At 50.1% G+C, this 23300-nt stretch overlaps 3 protein-coding genes across 3 annotated transcripts in view; 1 reads left to right on the top strand and 2 right to left on the bottom strand.

Moving 5' to 3' along the window:
• Nucleotides 1–1336, top strand: part of slc4a10b (solute carrier family 4 member 10b) — a gene marked incomplete at both ends in the record, with an annotated part of 31458 nt that extends 30122 nt beyond the window's left edge. The window contains 4 exons of the mRNA XM_079733874.1: nucleotides 394–567; nucleotides 646–768; nucleotides 972–1030; nucleotides 1249–1336. Coding sequence (XP_079590000.1) covers nucleotides 394–567; nucleotides 646–768; nucleotides 972–1030; nucleotides 1249–1336 — 444 coding nt within the window. The remainder of the gene's footprint in view (nucleotides 1–393; nucleotides 568–645; nucleotides 769–971; nucleotides 1031–1248) is intronic.
• Nucleotides 1337–4750: 3414 nt separating this feature from the next.
• On the bottom strand, nucleotides 4751–6491 carry gcgb (glucagon b; the record flags this gene model as incomplete). The annotated part of the gene is made up of 3 exons (XM_079731809.1): nucleotides 4751–4871; nucleotides 6173–6325; nucleotides 6400–6491. The coding sequence occupies 3 exons, from the start codon at nucleotides 6489–6491 to the stop codon at nucleotides 4751–4753; spliced, it is 366 nt and encodes a 121-aa protein (XP_079587935.1).
• A 1447-nt stretch (nucleotides 6492–7938) lies between these two features.
• Nucleotides 7939–23128, bottom strand: fap (fibroblast activation protein, alpha). Its single transcript, XM_079733875.1, has 26 exons — nucleotides 22992–23128; nucleotides 22546–22630; nucleotides 22288–22380; nucleotides 22105–22196; nucleotides 21951–22025; nucleotides 21808–21860; nucleotides 21454–21526; nucleotides 21144–21264; nucleotides 20741–20895; nucleotides 20509–20606; nucleotides 19085–19214; nucleotides 18667–18705; nucleotides 18489–18587; nucleotides 14449–14519; nucleotides 14307–14357; nucleotides 13703–13827; nucleotides 13000–13050; nucleotides 12313–12411; nucleotides 12157–12226; nucleotides 11507–11701; nucleotides 11268–11322; nucleotides 10675–10774; nucleotides 10443–10501; nucleotides 10218–10290; nucleotides 9522–9595; nucleotides 7939–8580 (listed from the first exon to the last, which is right to left on the bottom strand). Exons 1-26 carry the CDS (start codon nucleotides 22992–22994, stop codon nucleotides 8479–8481), a joined length of 2241 nt encoding a protein of 746 aa, XP_079590001.1. The 5' UTR covers nucleotides 22995–23128; the 3' UTR covers nucleotides 7939–8478.
• Between the last annotated feature and the right edge of the window lie 172 nt (nucleotides 23129–23300).

Below are 23300 nucleotides of genomic sequence, written 5' to 3' on the forward strand. Positions count from 1 at the left end.
ACTATGAACAGCATCATGTTTTCTATTCCTGTGAGTTCATGATCGAGTCAGGGGTTAGTTGAGTTTGAATGAGTGAGGGGTTAGTTGAGTTTGAGCGGGTGAGGGGTTAGTTGAGTTTGAGTGAGGGTTTAGTTGAGTTTGAGCGGGTGAGGGGTTAGTTGGGTTAGTTGAGTTTGAGTGAGGGGTTAGTTGAGTTGGAGTGAGTGAGGGGTTAGTTGAGTTTGAGTGAGTGAGGGGTTAGTTGGGTTAGTTGAGTTTGAGTGAGTGAGGAGATAGTTGAATTTAAGCCAGTGACAGGTTAGTTGAGGTCATTGAGAGCGTGAGGGGTTAGTTGAGTTGGAGCGGGTGAGGGGTTAGTTGCGTTTGATATTGATATTGTTTGTCGCTCCCCAGTTCTATGACCGTCTGAGGCTCTTCTTCATGCCGGCCAAACACCAGCCGGACCTCATCTACCTGCGCCACGTCCCTCTCCGCAAGGTGCACCTGTTCACCGTGATCCAGCTCAGCTGCCTGCTGCTGCTCTGGACCATCAAGACCTCCAAGGCCGCCATCGTCTTCCCCATGATGGTGTGGGATGCGTTCTTCACGCTGAGCCCTGGAGACCTGGTCCTCCAGAGAACCTCATCCTGCCTGTGTAACCCCCAGGTGCTGGCGCTGGTGTTCATCAGGAAGCTCATGGATTGTTTCTTCACCAAACGGGAGATGAGCTGGCTGGACGACCTCATGCCCGAGAACAAGAAGAAGATTCTGGAGGACGAAGAGGAAGAGGTGGAGATATTACAACGTTCACTCACACGGTCAATTTAGAGATCAGACCAAAAGGGATTTAGTCTGAACTGGAAATTAAAAACAGTTTGTTGATGATGGGCTAGAGTTTAGGACTGTAGAACGTTCTGGAAGTCTTCAGTTGTATGATCTGTACCTTTAGTGGTGTTGAGCTCCACTAACACACTGACTGATTGATCTGCCAGGTGGAGGAGCAAAGCATTCTGGGAGAGGAGGACACGGCCGTGCCGCTGAAAGACTACGAGTAGGTTACAGTTAATTATATATCATACATATATATACATAAATATACATAAACATACATATTATATGTACATGTAAGTTACTGTTTATTATAATAATTGAAGCGTACACAAAAGGGACTCTTAATTCTATAATTCACTGTTCATGTGTTCTGAGGTATGAGGCTGTCTGCATGATGAGGGATGTGACAGGAAGTGACATTATCTGCTGGTGTTTCAGAGCACTGAGCCCGGTCATCAACATCACCAACGAGATGTCCAAGGGTTCCTTCGGGAACGCTTGGAACGCAGAGCGCTCCGGTGACTGAAGAACGCTAACCCAGAGACAGAACCGGTTTAGACATACCAGTGAGCCATGTTACCAAACCCGATCATTAATATATGTAAACTATTTGTTGCTATACCTGATCAATAATATATATAAGCTATATATTACTATACCTGATCAATAATAGATATAAACTATGTTACTATACCGGATCAATGATAGATATGAACTATATGTTATCAAACCTGATCAATAATAGATATAAACTATGTGTCACTATACCTGATTAATATTATATATAAACTATATGTAACCAAACCTGATCAATAATAGATCTAAACTATATTTTACCAAACCTGATCAATAATGGATGTAAACTATGTTACTATACCTGATCAATACTAGATGTAGACATACTATATGTAACCAAACCTGATCAATAATGGATGTAAACAAGTCCATTTATCTTAAGGTAGAATCCAATAGCACAAGCACTTCAATGCAGCTGGATATTATGCAACAGGACATTATTCAAACATTCTATATGTTACTATAGCTGATCAATACTGGATGTAAACTAACTATATGTTACTAAACCTGATCAATAACGGATGTAAACTATGTTACCAAACCTGATCAATACTAGATGTAAACAAACTATGTTACAATAGCTGATCAATACTAGAAGTAAAGAAGTAATGTAGCAACATGTGTACTTTCATCTAATAAAGCCTCATTCTAGAAGAATGGGAGTCCTTTTGGTCCAATAGAATCATACCTTCCCTCATGTGGTCTGTTGTGAATGGATTATTGGTTAACAGCCATAGTACTTATATTATATATTTTAATATCTTTGGTAAACCCTTTCTGTAAAACATTGTTATTGAACTATTTTATTAAAACCTTATGTTTGCATCTATTATGTGTGCATCGTTTATCTTGTTTTAGTATTGATATCGATTTTTATATTGTACTGTTTATTATGAGTAATTATGTTGACTGAAATCCATGTATTTACTGAAACAATGTATTGATAGCATCCTTGTTTTAGTGAGTTTCTTTGGATCAGTGTTGTATTCTGACCAGGTCTGTTTCTGAGAGTTGATATGAAATGTATCAATAGATGGATTGAAAATGGATCAATATTTATGTTATATATTTATCATCGTGCTTCATATCAGAAAATATTTTCTACCAGATTAATGGATTAATTATTTATCATTTCATGCATTTAAATAGCTTGCTAAAGATGTCTTCTGTTTTTTTCTATGGTTCTTAAAGGTCTCTGTTCCCTCTCTCCTTTCACTCCAACGTATGTAGCTTTGAAATATTGTATGCACGTTTTTATCTGGTATTTCATAAATGTCATCGTACAATTTTGCATTGGATTCACTTCGATAAACATCCTTAAGTTATATTGAAGCACATGTATTTTGAGAATAAAATTATATTGAAAAATATCTATTTCTGCATATTTCATATATCAAGGGGCTCATGTTGTACACACACACACACACACACACACACACACAAACAAACAGTATACTCTAATGTCAGACGTTTAGTTCAATGCCGTGTACGTATTGTTATTTAGAAGAGAAAACATAAGTTGCCTAATGAAAGAAGCGTGTCACATGACCCTCAGAGACTGGTGGCTATAAATAGAGTGAGTGGGCAGGACTTGAGCAGATGGTTGGAGACAGGAGAGATGACAGCTCGGAGGAGGCACATCCCAATACATGTCAAGATGCTGGCTCATGTGCATTACTGTTCTGTCCCCCTGCCAGCACTTGATCTAATCGCTGATCCCGGCCCTGTTGATTGACGTGCTTTCGTCTTGCTGCTGACTGTCAGCCGCTCATCGGGGAATCATCTGAATGTTTGACAGGTGAGGTGGACTGTGGTGTGAACCCCACGGGGGGGGGGGGGGGGGGGGCCAGAGAGACACGCTCACTGGGATCTCTTCAGCTCTGAGGAGTGGGAGATGGAGATCAGATGAGTTGGAGAGGAGGTGGCGTAACTCCTCCTCATCAAGGCTCTCTGAGTCCTCAGTGAGGAGGCGTAACTCCTCCTCATCAAGGCTCTTTGACTCCTCAGTGAGGAGGCGTAACTCCTCATCAAGGCTCTCTGACTCCTCAGTGAGGAGGCGTTACTCCTCCTCATCAAGGCTCTGAGTCCTCAGTGAGGAGGCGTAACTCCTCCTCAACAAGGCTCTCTGAGTCCTCAGTGAGGAGGCGTAACTCCTCCTCATCAAGGCTCTCTGAGTCCTCAGTGAGGAGGCGTAACTCCTCCTCAACAAGGCTCTCTGAGTCCTCAGTGAGGAGGCGTAACTCCTCCTCAACAAGGCTCTCTGAGTCCTCAGTGAGGAGGCGTAACTCCTCCTCAACAAGGCTCTCTGAGTCCTCAGTGAGGAGGCGTAACTCCTCCTCAACAAGGCTCTCTGAGTCCTCAGTGAGGAGGCGTAACTCCTCATCAAGGCTCTCTGACTCCTCAGTGAGGAGGCGTAACTCCTCATCAAGGCTCTCTGACTCCTCAGTGAGGAGGCGTAACTCCTCCTCAACAAGGCTCTCTGAGTCCTCAGTGAGGAGGCGTTACTCCTCCTCATCAAGGCTCTGAGTCCTCAGTGAGGAGGCGTAACTCCTCCTCATCAAGGCTCTCTGAGTCCTCAGTGAGGAGGCGTAACTCCTCCTCATCAAGGCTCTCTGACTCCTCAGTGAGGAGGCGTAACTCCTCCTCAACAAGGCTCTCTGAGTCCTCAGTGAGGAGGCGTAACTCCTCCTCATCAAGGCTCTCTGAGTCCTCAGTGAGGAGGCGTAACTCCTCCTCAACAAGGCTCTCTGAGTCCTCAGTGAGGAGGCGTAACTCCTCCTCATCAAGGCTCTCTGAGTCCTCAGTGAGGAGGCGTAACTCCTCCTCATCAAGGCTCTCTGAGTCCTTGGACTCCGGTTGAATATTAATCATTAAGTTCCTTATTTAACCCCGCCCCCCAGGGGTCCATTGGGGGCCGTTCTTAATTCACTGACTTGGTGAATTGGTAAAACAGAGTGTGGGTCTTCAGTGGATCAGTGTCTCTACTGTTTATTCACAGTGTGAAGCTTTGAGGTGGTTTTGGTATCATATTAATCATTCATATAATTCGATATTAGTATCATATTCATACCTATTCGCTGATATGGATGCATGAGAACTAAAGAAAGACGGATCTCAAGGAGTACATTTTTCTTTATTCAAAACTAAATCTGACTTTATATGAAATTAAGAAAGTTATTGTCGACAGATGTTCTTATCCAGCAGCGCCGCAGACGCTAACGGGGGTCCTGGGAGAACGTGAGACAGAAACAAGAGGGACAGAGACCCACAGCATGCTGCTGCTCAGCCAAAGAGACATCAGCATGGGGCGCCCCAGAAGAGACCAATCACAGGGGTCTGAGCCGGGGGAACCCCCTCAGCGGGGCTACTCCCGCCGACCCCGCCCCGTCTTCAGCCAGGACACAAACTCCTTGGCCGCCTGGTCCTGCAGGTAGGAGCTCACGTCGCTGGTGTAGGTCCCCTCGGCGTGGCGCCGGACCGGCTCTCTGGGGGGGGACACGCTTTACTCCTCACGCCCTCTTTACTCCCCCTCTTTACTCCTCCTCTTTACTCCCCCTCTTTACTCCTCCTCTTTACTCCCCCTCTTTACTCCCCCTCTTTACTCCTCCTCTTTACTCCCCCTCTTTACTCCCCCTCTTTACTCCTCCTCTTTACTCCCCCTCTTTACTCCCCCTCTTTACTCCTCCTCTTTACTCCCCCTCTTTACTCCCCCTCTTTACTCCTCCTCTTTACTCCTCACGCCCTCTTTACTCCCCCTCTTTACTCCTCCTCTTTACTCCCCCTCTTTACTCCCCCTCTTTACTCCCCCTCTTTACTCCTCACGCCCTCTTTACTCCCCCTCTTTACTCCTCCTCTTTACTCCTCCTCTTTACTCCCCCTCTTTACTCCTCACTCCCTCTTTACTCCCCCTCTTTACTCCCCCTCTTTACTCCCCCTCTTTACTCCTCACGCCCTCTTTACTCCCCCTCTTTACTCCTCCTCTTTACTCCCCCTCTTTACTCCCCCTCTTTACTCCTCACGCCCTCTTTACTTCCCCTCTTTACTCCTCCTCTTTACTCCTCCTCTTTACTCCCCCTCTTTACTCCCCCTCTTTACTCCTCACGCCCTCTTTACTTCCCCTCTTTACTCCCCCTCTTTACTCCAACTCTTTACTCCCCCTCTTTACTCCCCCTCTTTACTCCTCCTCTTTACTCCCCCTCTTTACTCCTCCTCTTTACTCCCCCTCTTTACTCCTCCTCTTTACTCCTCCTCTTTACTCCTCCTCTTTACTCCCCCTCTTTACTCCCCCTCTTTACTCCTATGAGACCAGCTGTTCTAAATCTTAATGATGGTAATCTTCATATGGTCCCTTTGTATGAATCTATATGTAGATGACATTAGGTCATATGGTCCCTTTGTATGAATCTATATGTAGATGACATTAGGTCATATGGTCCCTTTGTATGAGTCTATATGTAGATGACATTAGGTCATATGGTCCCTTTGTATGAGTCTATATGTAGATGACATTAGGTCATATGGTCCCTTTGTATGAGTCTATATGTAGATGACATTAGGTCATATGGTCCCTTTGTATGAGTCTATATGTAGATGACATTAGGTCATATGGTCCCTTTGTATGAGTCTATATGTAGATGACATTAGGTCATATGGTCCCTTTGTATGAGTCTATATGTAGATGACATTAGGTCATATGGTCCCTTTGTATGAGTCTATATGTAGATGACATTAGGTCATATGGTCCCTTTGCATGAGTCTATATGTAGATGACATTAGGTCCACCCACCCGTTCCTCTTTGTGTTCTTCAGCCACTGGACGAAGGCCTGCACTCTCCTGGTCTCCAGGTATTTGCTGTAGTCGTTGGAGAAGGTTCCCTCGGAGTGCCTCTTGCTGGAGGCCGTTTCTCTGGGGAGGCTGAGCGCAGAGTCGCCGGTGAGCCTGAGAGGAATGTTGGACCGTCAGCAGAGTGAGGAGGAAACCAGGAGGAGCAGGGGCAGCGGAGGAGGTCTCACCTGGGGCCGTTCTCCTCTGAGTCCGGGAGCTGCCAGCTGGCCTGAACCGCCACCAGCAGCAGGACCCCGACCAGAGAGTAGGTGCTGTTCATCCTCTGAGCTTCTGGAAGACCAACACAAGCAGTGAACCCAGGTGGACCCAGAAACCCTCCACAGAGACAGGTAGGGAAGGATAAACGGTACAGTCTGAAGGTCTGTGTCTCCAGGTAGCTCTAGGAGGAGGCTCACCTGGTCTTCTGAGGGAGAGAGGTTGCAGACTGTGAGCGTGGAGGTTCCAGGTGTCCTGCTGCTCGTCGTCTTCTCCTCTGCCGCTGAGGACTCTGCTCCGCCCAGCCGACCGGAGGCTTATATAGCAGAGCTGACGGCCCCCTGGTCCCAGGTGGCCCCCCGCACTCCCCCACAACCTGTTACTCTCAACCCATTAGTCAGCCCCCCCTCCCCCCTCAGCTGGATGGCTTTGACTTTGTTTGAGGAGAGGAGAGAATCGTGTGGAAATAGCGCAATGGTTGGTTGGTTAAAAAGCCTTCGGGGTCTTAACCAAACATCAGCATGAAGGAGCCTCTCGCCTGGAAACCAGGTAAACACCGTGAAACCATCGCAGCATGGAGGTCATCACACCACTCAGCGGGCGGAATCCATTTAACAGAACAATATGCAGCTATATCCTCATTATGTGCTTATCTACTTGTATGTGTTAGTTATGTTTCAGATGCTCTATCATGCTGGCAGGCAGGTAGGGCCTCCTGATGGAGCAGGCCTCCTGATGGAGCAGGTAGGTAGGGCCTCCTGATGGAGCAGGCAGGTAGGGCCTCAGGATGGAGCAGGCCTCCTGATGGAGCAGGTAGGTAGGGCCTCCTGATGGAGCAGGCCTCCGGATGGAGCAGGTAGGTAAGGCCTCCTGATGGAGCAGGCCTCCTGATGGAGCAGGTAGGTAAGGCCTCCTGATGGAGCAGGTAGATAGGGCCTCCTGATGGAGCAGGCCTCCTGATGGAGCAGGTAGGTAGGGCCTCCTGATGGAGCAGGCCTCCGGATGGAGCAGGTAGGTAAGGCCTCCTGATGGAGCAGGCCTCCTGATGGAGCAGGTAGGTAAGGCCTCCTGATGGAGCAGGTAGATAGGGCCTCCTGATGGAGCAGGCCTCCTGATGGAGCAGGTAGGTAGGGCCTCCTTATGGAGCAGGCTTCCTGATGGAGCAGGCCTCCTGATGGAGCAGGTAGGTAGGGCCTCCTTATGTAGGTACCTGCGCTGCAGACCCAGAACCTTTCTGCTGAGTCCATCCACTTATCACAGCTCCATCCTGACTTATAAACCGTTCTTACTTAGGTTTCTATATATTTCCAAACTTCTATATTTGACTTATTTTGGACTATTTGCTTTGTTCATATGTTTATCACACTATCAAACTGTTTTTCTTTTAACTATTTACCCGGTACTTAACTGGTACTTCATAATGTTTCTTACTCAACTGAGGTATTTCAGTATTCGTAGGTGTTATTTTACACAGAACTTAGGATGACTTGTATTCAGGGGATGAGGCTGAATCTTTAATTATATTAAGGTAACAGGTACATCACACGAGAACATTAAAAAGAGTTTCATCGTTTCATTGACTTGTTCACCAGCTTTGTGTAGGATATAAAACACTTTTATAAACACAGTGGCACCAATATCACATCTTTGATTACATAAGTTCACATTTTGTCCCTAAAGACTGAATCCAAACCCATAGTCGTACGCACCGCTTCAAAATGTACATTAATACAACATGAACACTATCCGAAAAGCAGAAGCATGGACCCAGGATGCATTGCGTCACGAGACACCTGTGCAGGAAGCTGGCCCTATTGGGGGCGGACCAGACACCTGTGCAGGAAGCTGGCCCTATTGGGGGCGGACCAGACACCTGTGCAGGAAGCTGGCCCTATTGGGGGCGGACCAGACACCTGTGCAGGAAGCTGGCCCTATTGGGGGCGGACCAGACACCTGTGCAGGAAGCTGGCCCTATTGAGGGCGGACCAGACACCTGTGCAGGAAGCTGGCCCTATTGGGGGCGGACCAGACACCTGTGCAGGAAGCTGGCCCTATTGGGGGCGGACCAGACACCTGTGCAGGAAGTGGCTGATGTGCGTGTAGACGTGTTGTGTGGCGGAGCCGCCCAGGCCGTGGTCCTTGTCTGCGTACCACTGAAACAGATCCAACATGTCAGCCGCCATCAGGACTCTATGTCATTTATAATATATAATAGTCAATGTGGTCCCCATCTCTCCTAAGACCCAGGCCCAAACCCATCCAGGATTTATTCTCATTCAACTGAAAACGTTTAATCAGACATTCATTTTACATTTACATTTAGGGCATTTAGCAGACGCTTTTATCCAAAGCGACTTACAATAAGTGCATTTGTTACAATAAGTACATTTGTCATAAGAAGTGAAACAATATATCGCTGTCGGTACAGTAAAGACGTTCATAGAACCAAGTGCAAGTATTACAATCGCTAGGCTAACCCATTCCCCGTGTAAAGCAGCGATAGCAGCTACTGTAGATGCTACACAATTAAGTACCTTGAATAAGTGCAATGTACAAGTGCCAGGACGTACAAAATTCAATGGTGGCTGTGCATTGGTTTCTATGCAGAGTCGAGATGAACTCTGAACAGGTGAGTTTTCATTCACCTAAATGTGGGATGTTAATTGACCTCTCTGTACTAATATATAATAGAAATGTAATTACTTTAGGAGTCTTTACTTTATTTATATCACTATTAAGATCATCACAACTCTAAACTACTCTGTTCCATTTTAAGATGTAATCTAGAATCCACTTAATTGCCCACTAAAGAAATGTCTATCATACGGTTTGTTTGTTGTTAATATTCTACTGTTTCCCGATGTCCTTGATCATTCAACTCAATGTTGTTCTCAAAGCTCTGTAGAACACTACATTACTACGGTCCTTTGAGATATAGTTATTATATATATATATATAAAGGGCATCCAACATGGCAATAGGACGCCAATCCGACTGTTACAAACCGCTGGCTGCTGGAGCGTCAGAGTGTGACGAGATCTGGTTAAAGCGTTCATTCATCAACACAGAGAGCCGAGCAGGAGTCAATATTTACCATCGCCTCAAAGTCCACCTGCTCCTCTACCAGCGCTTTTGATATCTGGGCTGCTTGTTGGAAGTGGACATTATCTACAGGGACGAGACATACATTATCTACAGGGACGAGACATACATTATCTACAGGGACGAGACATACATTATCTACAGGGACGAGACATACATTATCTACAGGGACGAGACATGCATTATCTACAGGAACGAGACATACATTATCTACAGGGACGAGACATACATTATCTACAGGGACGAGACATACATTATCTACAGGGATGAGACATACATTATCTACAGGGAGGAAACATGTTAGCACTCACATTATCTACAGGAACAAGACATGTTAGCACTCATATTATCTACAGGAAAGAGACTTTAGGTAGTTAATGTTCCATGTACTTAATGTTCTACTTAATGTTCCAGGTACTGAAGTTCCAGGTGCTGAAGTTCCTTAGCATCTGCCCCCTTCATCGCTTTCTGTGAGTACATCTTTGCTGAATGCCTTAAATGATCTCACCTTGGACTGGGGAGATACCAACACTAGTATCTCACACTGTTCCATGGACCAGTTGATAAATGGTAAATGTTCTCATGGTCCTGACATCAGCTGTTCCATGGACCAGTGGATAACTGGTAAATGTTTTCATGGTCCTAAAATAGACCAGTAGATCACTAGTAAATGCGCTCATAGTCCTACCATCAGCTGTTCCATGGACCAGTAGATAATCCACGGTCTTGAAGTTATTTGCTCTTCTTGTCACAGTGGAATTCTATCAACAGAAGATAGAAGAGATATTAGTCAATGTAGTATAAAAACGCTGGTATTTGTAATTTATCTTCTCTCTCCTATTTCTACGATTCAGTATATTGATGTTGATAATTGTCTGCTGTTGTACCAGACGTTTTTCTTAGTGGTCCTCACCTGGTACGCATCCAAGTTGTCTACGGGCTTGCCCATGTAGCGCTCAGTATATACTGCATCTACAAAACAAACTCATTCAAATAATTTACAAATATGAATCACCAAAACGCCTCAACAAAAACTAATTCCTCATAAAACCTGAATCTTGCTTCATGTTGTTCATGTTGTAAAGTATAATGGAAGGATGGGTGGTTGGAGCTGAAGGAAGAGGAGGCAGGGATGTGTTACATACCATAATACTCCCACTTTGCCACTGGAGCCACAGCGACTCCACACTTGAAGAGTCCGCTTCCAGCCCCCAGCGCCATGGAGGCCACATAACCGCCGTAAGACTGGCAGCAACAAGAGGCTAATGAAACCTTCCACCTACTCAGTGGGCTGACGCTACTCTCACTACGGTAAAGAATGCTCATTATGCTTAAGAACGCTCACTATGCTATAGAACGCTCACTATGCTATAGAACGCTCACTATGCTATAGAACGCTCACTACGCTATAGAACGCTCATTATGCTAAAGAACGCTCATTACGCTACTCTCACTACGCTAAAGAACGCTCATTATGCTAAAGAGGGCTTGCTGTGCTCAAGAACACTCACTATGCTAAAGAATGCTCATAATGCCAAAGAACGCTCACTATTCCAAAGAACGGTCTCTACGCTAAAGAACACTCACTTTTCTAAAGAACACTCACTATGCTAAAGAACGCTCCCTTTGCTAAAGAACGCTCAATATGCTAAAGAACACTCACTATGCTAAAGAACGCTCATTATGCTAATGATTTATAGTGCACTGGAACACGATTAAAGGATTGAATGAAACTCACCCAGCCCCAAATAGCAATCCTCTCCTTGTCGATGAAACCCAAATCAATGAAATGCCTGAGAGCAGAAAACAAGAGATGAAACAACACGTGCATAAAGTATCTGATCTTAAATGGTTGAATAAAGACTGTAAACCAAAGGCCTTTAAACCTCTAGGGTTAGGCTCAGGGTTAGGGTTAGGGTTAGGTGTAGCTGGTGATACTAGCTGAGTGGTGCTGGTTTTCCCCCGTGTTGTAGTCACCTGACGGCGGTCATCTGGTCCTCTACTTCGTAGGTGCCGAGCCGCTTGTAGATGGAGTGCATGATGTGGTCTCCTTGATATCCACTTCCCCTCCCATCGAAGCTGGCCACTATGATGCCCTCGGTACTGGCCAGGTAGGTGCCCCAGTTCAGCCGGAAGCCATAGTCCACCTTTTGACTGCAGGGGCCACCGTACCTGCAGAACCAACCAGTAAGGAGCAAGGCTTCCTCCTTGGTTAACCTCGTGTTTAGAGGTTTATACTGCTCTATGACCTCTGCTCTTTGACCCCTGCTCTATGAGCCTCCTCTATGACCTCTGCTCTTTGACCTCTGCTCTATGACCCCTGCTCTATGACCCCTGCTCTATGACCCCTGCTCTATGACCCCTGCTCTATGACCCTTGCTCTATGACCCCTGCTCTATGACCTCTGCTCTTTGACCCCTGCTCTATGAGCCTGCTCTTTGACCCCTGCTCTATGAGCCTGCTCTATGACCTCTGCTCTATGACCCCTGCTCTATGACCCCTGCTCTATGACCCCTGCTCTATGCTCATTAGATAGTCTTTATAGGAATAACTTTCTCATGTTATGAGGAAGCCCTTTGACTGGGCTGGCAGATGTTTGGTTGCACTGTGCTGAGGGCGTTTCTTACACGTCGATAAGAAGAGGATACTTCTGGGACTTCTTGAAGTTTGGCGGCAGCAACATCTGATACCACAGATCTGGAGGGATGAATACAAACTTCCATCTGGTGATTCATACGTGAACAATTCAAGTTCAGTTCCTTGAAAATTGTCAACTCTCTCACCAAACCCTGCGATCTTCAGTGTGCCTCGCCTCACAGTGGGCAGGTGGAACTGATCCAGAAGGCTCTGGATCTCTGAGTTGTCCTCCAGAACCTTCAGCTCTATATAGGAACATATCAAAATCATAGAGAGCCTATCTTAAAGTACAACGATGAAGGTTGGTGCCTCAATATCTAGAAGAACAAGTCCCCATTAGCTATGAAACAGACAGTAGACAACACAACGCTGGAGGGGAAGGAAGGGTCCTTCTCAGGACCATTAGAGCTGCCATAAACGAGGAGACCACGCTGCAACAGTGGCTTAACAAACTAATGATCACCACACCGAGCTCGTAGTAAATTAACTATTGTCCAATAAGAGGAGTCTGACCTCAGGCTGGTTCACCCAGCTGAGTTTCGTCCTGACAGCAGGACCTACCTCCCCCAGGACCTACCTTCTCCAGGATCTACCTCCCCCAGGATCTACCTTCTCCAGGATCTACCTCCCCCAGGATCTACCTCCCCCAGGATCTACCTCCCCCAGGATCTACCTCCCCCAGGATCTACCTCCCCCAGGATCTACCTCCCCCAGGATATACCTTCTCCAGGACCTACCTTCTCCAGGATCTCCCTTTTCCAGGATCTACCTCCCCAAGGATCTACCTTCTCCAGGATCTACCTCCCCCAGGATCTACCTTTTCCAGGACCTACCTTCTCCGGCTCCTCTGTTGTCCCTCAGAGTGAAGATGGGCAGCCCCGGGCCTGAAAAGAAGACACAAATACTCAAACAGGCTTAGAACCATGACTCACACCACGCCTCAAACAGGCTTAGAACCATGACTCACACCACGCCTCAAACAGGCTTAGAACCATGACTCACACCACGCCTCAAACAGGCTTAGAACCATGACTCACACCACGTCTCACACAGGCTTAGAACCCTTACACACACCATGTCCACAAGTACCAGTTCATCAGGACATGTGAGTAATCGGTTTTAGTAAAAGAGAGAGATAGATAGATATAGAGATATATATATATATATATATATATATATATATATATATATATATATATATATATATATATATATATATATATATATATATATATATATATATATATATATATATATATATATATATATATATATATATATATATATATATATTAATATCGTTTCCATCATTGTTTCAACTTCAGGTCAACAACAATGTTTTTAACTGTGTAACTATGTTTACAGTGACGCCTATTGTTAACAAAGATTCTGAAATGCCGTATAGAGAGTTGAGTGTTGTGGGTCATGTTATGTTGTGAGTTGCGTTGTGTAGTGAGTTGTGTTGTGGGTTTGTGTGGAGTTGTGAAGTTAGTTGTGTAGCGAGTCATGCGTGGTGGGGCGGTGGAGGGGACTGACCGTAGCAGTCCATGCGGCAGTAGGAGGCGTTGGAGCTCATGTAGGCTAAGCTGTACTGACAGCGGTCCCTCCTCACGCCACAGCTCAGACAGCGGGGCGGGGCCGCGCTGCTCCCGATGCCCAGCCTGGAGACACCAGCAGCACACAGTCAGGGAGACACCAGCAGCATACAGTCAGGGGGACACCAGCACATAGTCAGGGGGACACCAGCAGCATACAGTCAGGGAGACACCAGCACATAGTCAGAGAGACACCAGCAGCACACAGTCAGGGAGACACCAGCACATAGTCAGGGAGACAACAGCAGCACACAGTCAGGGAGACACCAGCACACAGTCAGGGAGACACCACCAGCACACAGTCAGGGAGACACCAGCACACAGTCAGGGAGACACCAGCACACAGTCAGGGAGACACCAGCACACAGTCAGGGAGACACCAGCACACCAAAACACAGTTAGGTAGATCATCGTCTATGATCTATAGTAACACATCCTCAGGTTTGAAACTATGTGTTCACATTCAGGAGGATGGTGATAATATTACAAATATTACAAATAATGAATAAGATAAAGAATACCAATGCAAATAAATAAAGACTTACCTATAAACATTTCTCACCCCTGGTGCGTTGTGTTCGTTACTTATATAATATCTGTGAAAGGTTTCATTTTTTAATGGATTAACACATTAAGAGCATCAAAATACTAAATAACAATGGTTTAGTAATCAGTGGTTCTACGAACATGGCGTCTGTAGTGAGTTTGGTTATGTAGATGACCTCCCATTGGCCTGACGTGACTGGGACAGCAACGCCCTGAGGGGAGAGTACTGTGAGGCCCTAACACACACCAACACAGCAACGCACCAACACAGCAACGCACACCAACACACAAACACACCAACGCACAAACACACACCAACACAGCAACGCACACCAACACACACCAACACAGCAACGCACCAACACAGCAACACACACCAACACACACCAACACAGCAACGCACCAACAGACACCAACACAGCAACGCACACCAACACACACCAACACAGCAACGCACCAACACAGCAACGCACACCAACACACAAACACACCAACGCACAAACACACACCAACACAGCAATGCACCAACACAGCAACGCACACCAACACACACCAACACAGCAACGCACCAACACACACCAACACAGCAACGCACAAACACAGCAACGCACACTAACACACTGTGGCAACCCGTTTCCCCGATTGTCAGATACCCGGTACGAATTACATATAAAGCAGGGGTTAAAGCCGCAGCCGGCGTTTATTTCCACAGCATAAATAGTCTGTATACTCGTGCTAGGGTCTCCGTGAGCCTCTAGCTCGCCGGCGTGGTGCGGAATCCCTCCGTGTCGCTTCGTCGTGGTGCGGACTCTGTCCGTGGCACTTCCTCGTGGTGCGGACTCTCTCCGTGGCCCTTCCTCGTGGTGCGGACTCTCTCCGTGGCACTCCCTCGTGGTGCGGACTCTCTCCGTGGCCCTTCCTCGCTGGTGCGGACTCTCTCCGTTGCACTTCCTCGCTGGTGCGGACTCTCTCCGTCGCACTTCCTCGTGGTGCGGACTCTCTCCGTCGCACTTCGTCGTGGTTTGGACTCTCTCCGTCGCACTTCCTCGTGGTGCGGACTCTCTCCGTCGCACTTCCTCGTGGTGCGGACTCTCTCCGTCGCACTTCCTCGTTCGCCCGGTCTGGTGCGCCTTTTAAACCCGGCTTCTGGTCCTTCCCCTTCCTCCGGCCAGGTGTCCCTGATTGCGCTGATTGGGGGGAGAGACGTGGTGCTCTCTGTCGCCGGCTGGGGGTTGGCGACGGTAAACCAAGTCTACTGAGTGTCCTCGGACCCGCCCGGATCGAGGTCCGGCGGCGGGATGCCACACTCCTCCACCGCTTGCTCAGGCCCCTGGTCGTCGGTGAACCCGCTCAGGCAGGCATCCCGGCGTGACAGGGCGTCGGCGTTCCTGGCTCCGGCCATCCGCTTCAGGGGGGCGTGGTTGGTGACCAGGATGACCTCCCTCCATAGGAGATAGTACCTGACGCTCTGGGGGGCTTGGAACCGCCGCGTCACTCGAGCGTTGGCGTCCCTGGCTCCGGCCATTCACTTCAGGGGGGCGTGGTTGGTGACCAGGATGACCTCCCTCCCTAGAAGATAATACCTGGTGTTTCGGGGGCCCCGGAACCACCGCGTCACTCGTGCGCCGGTGTCCCCGGCTCCGGCCATCCGCCCCAGGCGGCCGCGGCCGGCGACCAGGACGACCTCCCTCCGCCCTCCACCGGCTCCGGGCCCGATCGGCCCACCCGCGGCCCAACGCGATCTGCCGCAGCGGCCCAGCGGTCGACGCACCCCTGGGGCCGGGGTCCCCGGCCACCTCCATCGGGGTTGCCACATATGGTGGAGAATGCAGGCAACTCGACCGCGCTACGGGCCGGGTTTGTGAGGGAACCCCCTAGAGCCGGCATGCAGAACCCGGATGGGACCGCGGCGACGCCCGCCCAGCAGCAGCAGTGGGAGACCAGGGAGAGTCTGGCCCTCCTCTACGAGGCCGTACTACGGCTCACCGAACTCGCCGACGCGACCGCCGCCGCGACCGCCGCCCCGATGCAGCCGGAGACGACGCCGCCAGAGACGACGCGGCCCGAGATGAGGCCGCGGGAGACGAAGCCGTGGGAGGAGGGGCCGCGAGACGAGCCACGCCGGCAGCAGACGCAGCCATGCATGCGAGCGACCTGCTGGGCGCAGGGGAAAACGGGAAGCCCGACCATACCGGCGCGGGTAATGACCCAGGACACGCAGGCCCTCGTGGATACCGGAAGCGTGGTCACTCTCCTCCGCCCCGACTTGGCGGGCGGGAAGGAGGGCGCACCCATAGAGGTGACCTGCATGCACGGGGACGCCCGGACGTTCGAGACCTGCCACGTCGTCATCCGGACCCCGCACGGGGTATTCACGACGCGGGCAGGGATCGTACCCCACCTACCGGTGCCGCTGCTAATCGGGAAGGACTGCCCGATCTTCCACCGGCTACAGGACCCGGCGCGTGAACTCCGGAGCCGGAGAGAACCACCCCGCAGAGGGGTGAGGGGAGCTCAACAGGCCCACCGGGCCACCAGGCCTCCGTCGCCCCCTGGAGGGCGAACAGAGGAGGCTGAGCCCGCGGCCTCACCGGAACCAGGGGCCGTGGCGCTGCTCGGGGCCGACTTGGAGCCGGGGCTCGGGGCCGAGCCAGGGGCCGGCGTCGGCACCGAGGCGGAGACGGAGGCGGCGGGGACGTCGGTCGGAGCAAGGGACTCCGCTGGAGGGGCGGAGGACGATCGCCTGTCCGTGTCGATCCCCAGCGGGAACGCCGTCACGCTGGACGGGGATGGGGACGGCCTCCGTGGGACAGGTGGACCTGTGGGGCCTCCGGATCCCGACGGGAGCGCCGACGACCGCCTGGTCCCCTCTGGACCCACGGGCCACGGCGAGGGCGACGACGACGACCTGATGGAGGTGGCCGGGGACCCCGGCCCCAGGGGTGCGTCGACCGCTGGGCCGCTGCGGCAGATCGCGTTGGGCCGCGAGTGGGCCGATCAAGCCCAGAGCCGGTGGAGGGCGGAGGGAGGTCATCCTGGTCACCGACCACGCCCCCCTGAAGCGGATGGCCGGAGCCGGGGACACCGGCACACGAGTGACGCGGTGGTTCCGGGGCCCCCGAAACACCAGGTGTTATCTTCTAGGGAGGGAGGTCATCCTGGTCACCAACCACGCCCCCCTGAAGTGAATGGCCGGAGCCAGGGACGCCAACGCTCGAGTGACGCGGTGGTTCCCAGCCCTCCAGAGCGTAAGGTACTATCTCCTAGGGAGGGAGGTCATCCTGGTCACCAACCACGCCCCCCTGAAGCGGATGGCCGGAGCCAGGAACGCCGACGCCCTGTCACGCCGGGATGCCTGCCTGAGCGGGTTCACCGACGAACAGGGGCCTGAGCAAGCGGTGGAGTGTGGCATCCCGCCACTGAACCTCGGACCGGGTGGGTCCGAGGACACCCAGTAGTCCTGGTTTACCGTCGCCAACCTCCAGCCGGCGACAGAGAGCACCACGTCTCTCCCCCCAATCAGCGCAATCAGGGACACCTGGCTGGAGGAAGGGAAAGCCCCAGAAGCCGGGTTTAAAAGGCGCACCAGACCGGGCGAACGAGGAAGTGCCACGGAGAGAGTCCGCACCACGAGGAAGTGCGACGGAGAGAGTCCGCACCACGAGGAAGTGCGACGGAGAGAGTCCGCACCAGCGAGGAAGTGCAACGGAGAGAGTCCGCACCACGAGGAAGTGCCACGGAGAGAGCCCGCACCACGTGGGAGTGCCACGGAGAGAGTCCGCACCACGAGGGAGTGCCACGGAGAGAGTCCGCACCACGAGGAAGGGCCACGGAGAGAGTCCGCACCACGACGAAGCGACACGGAGGGATTCCGCACCACGCCGGCGAGCTAGAGGCTCACGGAGACCCTAGCACGAGTATACAGACTATTTATGCTGCGGAAATAAACGCCGGCTGCGGCTTGAACCCCTGCTTTTTGTGTAATTCCTACCGGGTATCTGACAATTGGGGAAACGGGTTGCCACAACACAAACACACCAACACACCAACACACCAACGCACCAACGCACCAACGCACCAACGCACCAACGCACCAACGCACCAACGCACCAACACACCAACGCACAAACGCACCAACACACAAACGCAGCCACACTGTTTCCATCAGGCTGCGTACTCACGTCTCTGACATGATGGATGTGTTTGTAGCCCAGGGAGTCGCTCATCACTTTGTAGAAACTAATGTTGTCCGCCGCAAAGAACAGGGGGAGCGGGGAGTACTGAGGAGGAACAGACGAGTTAACGCTCACCTTGAAGAACCAGAAGGGTGAGATAAGGTCAGAGACCAGCAACACTCACATGGCCCACCCAGCCCGTCCCGCTGGTCTGGACGAAGCTCTGGAAGAAACACAGCAAGCTTTTAGAACGGACAGTCAATATTTATTAAGCATCACTGGCTCACGATATTTAATAAACGTCACTGGTTCATGATATTTATTAAAGAACACTGGTTCCTCTGATTTTTAATAAACATCACTGGCTCATGATATTTAATAAACGTCACTGGTTCATGATATTTAATAAAAATCACTGGTTCCCCCTGGTATTTAGTGAACCTCACTGGTTCTGGTTCCCCCTGGTATTTAGTGAACCTCACTGGTTCTGGTTCCCCACTGGTATTTAGTGAACCTCACTGGTTCTGGTTCCCCACTGGTATTTAGTGAACCTCACTGGTTCTGGTTCCCCCTGGTATTTAGTGAACCCCAGTTGTGCCCACCTGCCCCTCTCTCCAGCGGCCCCCCTCAGAGTCATAGATCTGGACGTGGACGTGGTTCTGCCGTCGGTTGAGCCACTGGACGGCGACCCGCTCGTCCGTCACCCAGGTCACTGAGCTCAGAAAGTAATCGCTGAGAGGACAGGAAGGTGCTGGTTGATTCATCTATTATCCCCCATCAGTAAGCAGTCAGTTAACAGACGGGTAACCAGAGGGACTTACAGTCATGGTCCTCTTTGTAGATACATGTCCTTAAGGAGCAGGTAGGGGTTAGACAGTACAGAGACAAATCCTTAAGGAGCAGGTAGGGGTTAGACAGTACAGAGACAGATCCTTAAGGAGCAGGTAGGGGTTAGACAGTACAGAGACAGATCATTAAGGAGCAGGTAGGGGTTAGACAGTACAGAGACAGGTCATTAAGGTCGGGTAGGGGTTAGACAGTAGAGAGACAGGTCATTAAGGAGCAGTTAGGGGTTAGACACTAAAGACAGGTCATTAAGGAGCAGGTAGGGGTTAGCCAGTAGAGAGACAGGTCATTAAGGAGCAGGTAGGGGTTAGAGAGTACAGAGACAGGTCATTAAGGAGCAGGTAGGGGTTAAACAGTACAGAGACAGGTCATTAAGGAGCAGGTAGGGGTTAGACACTAAATACAGGTCATTAAGGAGCAGGTAGGGGTTAGACAGTACAGAGACAGGTCATTAAGGAGCAGGTAGGGGTTAGACAGTACAGACAGGTCATTAAGGAGCAGGTAGGGGTTAGACAGTACAGATACAGGTCATTAAGGAGCAGGTAGGGGTTAGACAGTACAGAGACAGGTCATTAAGGAGCAGTAAGGGTTAGACAGTAGAGGGGTTAGACAGTAGAGGGGTTAGACAGTACAGGGGTTAGACAGTAGAGGGGTTAGACAGTACAGGGTTTAGACAGTACAGGGGTTAGACAGTAGAGGGGTTAGACAGTACAGGGTTTAGACAGTAGAGGGGTTAGACAGTACAGGGGTTAGACAGTACAGGGGTTAGACAGTACAGGGGTTAGACAGTAGAGGGGTTAGACAGTACAGGGGTTAGACAGTAGAGGGGTTAGACAGTACAGGGGTTAGACAGTAGAGGGGTTAGACAGTAGAGGGGTTAGACTGTACAGGGGTTAGCCAGTACAGGGGTTAGACAGTAGAGGGGTTAGACAGTAGAGGGGTTAGACAGTAGAGGGGTTAGACAGTAGAGGGGTTAGACAGTAGAGGGGGTTAGACAGTACAGGGGTTAGACAGTAGAGGGGTTAGACAGTAGAGGGGTTAGACAGCAGAGGGGTTAGACAGTACAGGGGTTAGACAGTACAGGGGTTAGACAGTAGAGGGGTTAGACAGTAGAGGGGTTAGACAGTACAGGGGTTAGACAGTACAGGGGTATGGTACTGTGATGCAGCAGCAGACCCACCCGGTGGTGATGGCGTCGGGGGGCTCCACCTCACTGAGTGTAGAAGGGTCCGCCGCCTCCACCACCAGCAACCGGGCCCGCGGCAGGGTGGACCCGGCCTGGGACGGACACACGGGATGGACGGACACGCGTTAGCGCCGGACTGGGACGGACGGACACCAGGAGACCGAGGCTACTCCGACCGGTCCCACCAGCATCCTCACAAAGGGTGTGTGTGTGTGTGTGTGTGTACCTTGGGGTAGGGGACAGCCTTGGTTACAGGGTACTGCTCTGAGCCGTAGAAGGTGAATTCCACACTGTGCACCTGGCTGTCGTTGATCTGCAGGAAGGCCAGGAAGCGGGAGGAGGTGGACCACCACACTGCCTCGTTGGAGGCCAGCACCTCCTCTGAACAGGGAGGTCCAAGAAACACTGAGAGCCTACCAACCCATATCTCTCACTCACTCACTCACTCACCAACTAACTGACTCACTCTCTCACCTACTCACTCACTCGCTCATCTACTAACTCACTCACTGACTCACTCACTCACCTACTCACTCACTCACCAACTCACTCACTCACTCACTCACTCACTCACTCACTCACCTACTCACTCACTCACTCACCCTCTTACCCGGCGGCTCAGGACTCACCCTCGTATGCCCAGTCGGGGACTCCGTTCAGGATCTCGTTCTTCTTCCCGTTGAAGGTCACTTGGACGGGTTCAGAGGTCACGTTGGCCGTGAGGTAGATGTTGAAGTCTGAGATGTAAGCCTGAACAGGAAGGTGATCAGGAGTCACATCGTTCTCTAGGTTACTCCATCAGGGCTTATTATGGCATGCTGCTCTGACTCGAAGTGACATGAAGTCTGTGGTGAGGGTGAGGGTCAGGGTTAAGTTTAGGGTTAAGGTGAGGGTGAGGTTGAGGGTGAGGGTGAGGGTGAGGGTGAGGGTCAGCCTCACGTATGCGTTCCCGGTGGGTGCCCAACTGAAGTACTGCACTTTCTTTGGAATATCCGGAGAAGTCAGGAATGTTCTGTGAACAATGAAGAGGAAGGATTGTAATGTAAAGAACATGTCTTGGAGTGTGTGGCCATCAGTGGGTGAGTAGGTAAGGTAAGTACGTAGATAAGGTAAGTAATTAGCTATGGTAAGTAATTAGCAAGCTAGGGTAAGTAGCTAGACTGAGGTAAGTAGCTAAGCTAAGGTAAGTAGCTAGGCTAAGGTAAGTAGCTAGGCTAAGGTAAGTAGCTAGGCTAAGGTAAGTAGCTAGACTGAGGTAAGTAGCTAGGCTAAGGTAAGTAGCGGTCCACTCACGAGCTGTCGCGGCTGAAGATGGAATAGGAGGCAGAGTAGGAGTGTCTCCATTGCTGTTCCAGGAATAAGAGTCATTACCTTTGGGCTGCTGTACTCTGATTGGTTTAGGGCTGTGTTGGATGTTTGTTGGGGGTCATTCTCACCTTGGTGTAGTTGCTCTCGAGGCTGACGTACTTCTGATCCCCCGACAGCAGGTAGTCTGTGGCGTCCACGCTGGCCTGGGGAGACACAGGCTCCAGGGTAATACATCAGGTTACAACACGTCAGGCTCGACACTCATGCACTGAGGAGGCTTACAAATGTGAGGTTGCTCAGGTACAGGGACTCCTCCTGGGTTTCAACGTTGTAGAGGAACACACTTCCTTCCCTTTTATGAAGATAAGTGTTATCTGGAGACAATGAGGACAAAAGCATGAATATCACTGAATTTATCCGGTATTATCAATGTTATTTATTAACATGAAAGACAAGCAGTTTAACCTGAGATCCATCGTAGTTTGTAGGATTTCCATTTGATGGTGGAATTAAAATAGTCGTCAAGGGTGTAGGACCTTTTATTAGCATCATTAGCTCCTGGATAAAACAATTAGGAAATTAATGGTTTGGGCTTGATACACAATTTATTATACAGTGAAACGCTTTGTATGAGACGGTTTCTACTAGAGAGGGGGGGAGAGGGAGGGGGGGGGGGGGGTGAAGGAGAGGGAGAGAGGGGGGGGGGGACTCTATCGGACTCACTGTTCAAGTGAACTGCCACCGGGATAATTATAAAGAAGGTGATGGCAGCCGCCGCCACGCCCATCCACAACACCTTCCCGCCACCCTGTGGAGCGGAACGGAACAACAAGTCAACCGAGTCCTGATTTCCACCTCTGGAGCTAAAGAGTTTAGACCAACTGCCCCCCGGTTACAATAGGACAGATCTCTGCGCCTGTTGATCTTTGTAGATGAATCCTCTTTTACTATAGTCTTTAATGACTCTTCTCTGCTTTAGACGAGGCTTTAGTTATACATGCGGTTTAAAGACCAGGCTTTAGTTATCCTACTGACCAGGCTTAGTTATCCTACATGAGGTTTACTGACAGGCTTTAGTTATCCTACATGAGGCTTACTGACCGTGCTTCAGTTATCCTACATGAAGCTTACTGACCGTGCTTCAGTTATCCTACATGAGGTTTACTGACCATTCTGCTGATGGACTGGTCTTCATTCACTGGGCTCGTCCTTCACAACCTTTAAAATCCCTTCACGATTGCCGACGAAGAAGGAGATTTAGATGTCCAATGTCCCGAGCTTCATTTCCTCATTCAGTGGAATACGATAATGTTCGGAACTTAATAGAACAAAAAGCCAAGTAGAAAGCGATGCGTGGGTGCGTCTCGAACCACTGGCTCCTCCAACCTCCTCCTCCTCCTGCAGACCGCAGCTCTCCACCTCTCAGTCTGCGGGACCTCAACATGGGTCACGTATCACATCAACTACACCGGACACCA

This window comes from Pollachius pollachius, assembly GCF_949987615.1.
Source record: "Pollachius pollachius genome assembly, chromosome: 3".
NCBI lineage: Eukaryota > Metazoa > Chordata > Actinopteri > Gadiformes > Gadidae > Pollachius > Pollachius pollachius.

Bases quoted from the DNA above. Each gene is read 5' to 3' on its own strand.
- fap (XM_079733875.1), bottom strand. The intron at 18,588-18,666 runs GTGAGTGTTGCT...GTTCCTCCTCAG, and splicing joins GGACGGGCTGGGTGGGCCAT to TACTCCCCGCTCCCCCTGTT. The intron at 10,502-10,674 runs GTATGTAACACA...TTTGTTTTGTAG, and splicing joins GGCAAAGTGGGAGTATTATG to ATGCAGTATATACTGAGCGC.